General features: G+C 42.6%; 1 protein-coding gene across 1 annotated transcript in view; it reads right to left on the minus strand.

The window, feature by feature from the left end:
* LOC104824676 overlaps positions 1 to 673 on the minus strand; it is a 7,933-nt gene extending 7,260 nt beyond the window's left edge. The window contains exon 1 of the mRNA XM_010556787.1: positions 188 to 673. Coding sequence (XP_010555089.1) covers positions 188 to 673 — 486 coding nt within the window. The remainder of the gene's footprint in view (positions 1 to 187) is intronic.
* Between the last annotated feature and the right edge of the window lie 2,900 nt (positions 674 to 3,573).

Raw genomic sequence — 3,573 nt, forward strand, 5'->3', positions numbered from 1 at the left:
CAGCGCTCCTTGGAATGACCGGTTCTTTTGCAGTGATCGCAAAAGAATGATCTCCTATCACGCGAAGCTGAGGGCGTTGCACTTTGCTTCCTGAAGACGTCATCGTTCCTTTTGGTGTAGTGAGCCAATTCTGTTGGTCCTGCAAACAGATTGCGGCCCCCTCCTCACGTTTGATAAGCATACATACCTCATCAAATTGTGGAAGGCTTGATTGACGGAGAAGGTGGTAGACAAGATCGTTGTAGGATGCATCTAACGTGAGAAGAATTGCAAAAACTTTGTCTTCTTCACCACGCTTGTTGAGCTCCTCCTCATTCTGTTGCAATTGAAAAATCCTCTTTTTGATTTCAAAAATTCGGCTGATGTTAGAAATATTACCATAAGTTCTCTTGAGTGCATCCCATAGACTTTTGGCTGAGTCTAAAGCAATGAATGATTGGAGAACACTTTTGTCAAGTGATTGCTGCAACAGAACAAGGGCAGTTTGATCGTCTTGATACCACTTTTTCCGAATCTGTTTCGGATTGGGGACGAGGTTGTGTCTCGAGTGGCTCTCCTTCTGCAGCGTTTCTTGCTGGGGTAGATACCACTTTGGGGACGATGTGATGTCACAAGCCACGGCTACTGAGCAAGGCTTTAGCCGCTTTGCTCCAATAGAAATAGTTATCACCATTGAGGGTGATTGATATCGGTTTCAAAGCCGAATCCATGATCAGAAGAACAACAGATCAAAAAGGAGTGAGAGAGATGGAAAAGAAAGAAAAGACAAAGATTTAGGATCTTCTTCGCTCTGATACCATGTAGAATTTAGTCTGAATGATATAGATAGTAACGAACAAGAATGGAGAGGAGATTGTATGAACACTCAAAATCACTTGAATTCTCCTTGTTTATTTCTGAATAACTTTGTACAGATTTATAGACATTACACACGAAAATTAGAAAGGCAAGTGAGATACACAACGGCTATGTAATCAGACTTCTAAGGAAAGAGATATAATCTATTCTAAGTATGGTAAGTAATATATGTCTATGTCCATGATTGAGTGATGAGTATATTGCAGAATTCCTTGATTTCTTCTAATCTTCCTCTTGCACGCCATTTCCTTATTTGGTTGAGTTCTTCAAGTGTCCAGCAACAAGTCTGAATAAGGCAACTCGTTCTTGTGCTTATCTTCGGAAGTACAGGTTGGTTTGTCCGGATTTGTGTCTTGAGTTTGTCCATCAACATTCCCCCTCAAGATTGGTCGGCGAACATCAGTAAGACCAATCTTGGAGAGGATCTTGTTTAGGACAAATGAGCTGGTTGCCTTGGTGAGTATGTCCGCTAACTGATCTTGACTCCGAGTGTATGTTGTGGATATCAATCCTTGATTGATCTTTTCGCGGATGAAGTGACAGTCCACCTCTATGTGCTTCGTTCTTTCGTGAAAGACTGAGTTTACTGCGATGTGAAGTGCAGCCTGATTGTCACAGTGAAGTGGTATTGGCTAGCTTGTCATGAATCCAAGATCTTCTAGGAGTTGTCTTAGCCACATGAGTTCGCAAGTTGTGTTGGCCATTGCTCGATATTCTGCTTCCGCACTTGATCTAGCAACAACCGTTTGCTTCTTGCTCTTCCATGTGACAAGATTTCCTCCAATGAACGTGCAATAACCCGTGGTTGATTTCCGATCTGTTCTGTCACCTGCCCAGTCCGCATCACAGTATCCTACGATCTCCGCATGATTGTTGTGTCTCATCCATAGTCCTTTGTTTGGTGTTCCCTTCAAGTATTTGAGTATACGATCCACCATTTGCCAATGTGTTGTGGTTGGAGCATGAAGCCATTGGCTAACCTGATGCACAGCAAAACTTAAGTCAGGACGTGTAATGGTGAGGTATATAAGCTTACCTACAACGCGTCGATATTGTCCCACATCGTCCAACGATTCCCCCTCGCGTTGATCTTTGAAATGCTCTTCAATCGGTGTACGAACGGGTTTGGTTCCAAGTTTTCCTGTTTCACTAAGAAGATCAAGAAGGTATTTGCGTTGTGAGAGAAATATATCACCGGAAATCCGACTAACTTCAATACCAAGAAAGTACTTAAGAAGTCCGAGATCCTTAATATCAAAAACCGATTGCAAATAATTCTTAGTGTCACTAATACCACCCTGATCACTCCCTGTAAGTATGATGTCATCAACGTAAACGATAAGAATGATTATACCAGATGAGCTATGGAGTGTAAACAAGGAGTGATCAGATTGGCTTCGAGAGAACCCTTTTTGGACAAGAGCATCATGTAGCTTCTGGTACCAAGCTCTCGGGGACTGCTTTAACCCATATATTGCTTTGTGTAATCTGCAAACATGATTAGAGTTAGTAGCTTTAGTGTATCCCGGAGGTAGTTTCATAAAAATCTCCTCCTCAAGGTCTCCTTGAAGAAATGCATTCTTCACATCCATCTGAAACAACATCCAAGAAAAGTTAGCAGCAAGAGAAATAATCACACGAACAGTAGGGATTTTAGCCACCGGTGCAAATGTATCGGTGTAATATTCTCCAAAGGTTTGTGTAAATCCTTTGGCTACCAAACGTGCTTTGTGTCGCTCGATTTCACCATTGCTGTGGTATTTAATCTTGTACACCCATTTGCATCCAACTGCTTTCTTGTTGGGTGGAAGTTCTGCTAGTTCCCATGTTTTGTTTCGTTCAAGAGCATCAAGTTCTTCTTGCATGGCTTGCTGCCAAACATGTATGTCCTTTGCCTGATCATAGGATTGGGGTTCTGATCCCTGCTCAATAACACTTAAGAAAGCACGTTCGTTAGAAGGAAACGCATCAAGGGAAGCATAATCAAGAATAGAGTGCGTAGCTAGGTGGCTTTGCGGTGCGTGATTTAGCTTCCACCAGGCAGTAGGTGGCTTCCGATCTCTGGTTCCTCTACGCAATGATGGTGTATGGACAGGTTGAGGAAGTGATTCGTCAGGTACATAGAGTTCCCCCTCAACTATATGGTCAATATTCTGTTGAATATCATTGTCCTCAGATTCCGCAGTTTGAGGCTGTAGAGGAGGTTCACTGTGGTGTATTGAGGGTTCCTCCACAACATTCTCCTGCGTACTCTCCACTGCATCATTAAGATTGTTAGTGGAAAATGAAGAACGAGAAGAGGGATCAGAAGGAACCGGTTGTGTAGCATGTGTAGGAGATTTGGACGAGGTCTCCGAAGATGCATTAAATGGAAGATTGATAGATCGTAGTGTTGCATGGAGCTGTTCAAGAGGTGAGTTATGATCAGTGATGAGGACATTGGAAGCACGACGGAACAAAATGGGAGCAACGTGGATCACATCAGTTTTCTGGATGGACCCATGACAAGATCAAAGACAAAGAAGCTACAAGCTGCTCTAAATGGGCTCTTTCTTGAATGTTTGGGCCATGAACACATGGAAAATAACATTGGCCCAAGTCATACACAAGTTCAGCCCATTTTCAACATGATATCAAGTGAAGAAAGCTCAAAATGAAGGCCCAAAAGTTGCAGCCCAAGTCCATGACGAAAATGACAAAAAAATCTGCATTTTG

This window comes from Tarenaya hassleriana, unplaced genomic scaffold, assembly GCF_000463585.1.
Source record: "Tarenaya hassleriana unplaced genomic scaffold, ASM46358v1 Cleome403, whole genome shotgun sequence".
Classification (NCBI taxonomy): Eukaryota; Viridiplantae; Streptophyta; class Magnoliopsida; order Brassicales; family Cleomaceae; genus Tarenaya; species Tarenaya hassleriana.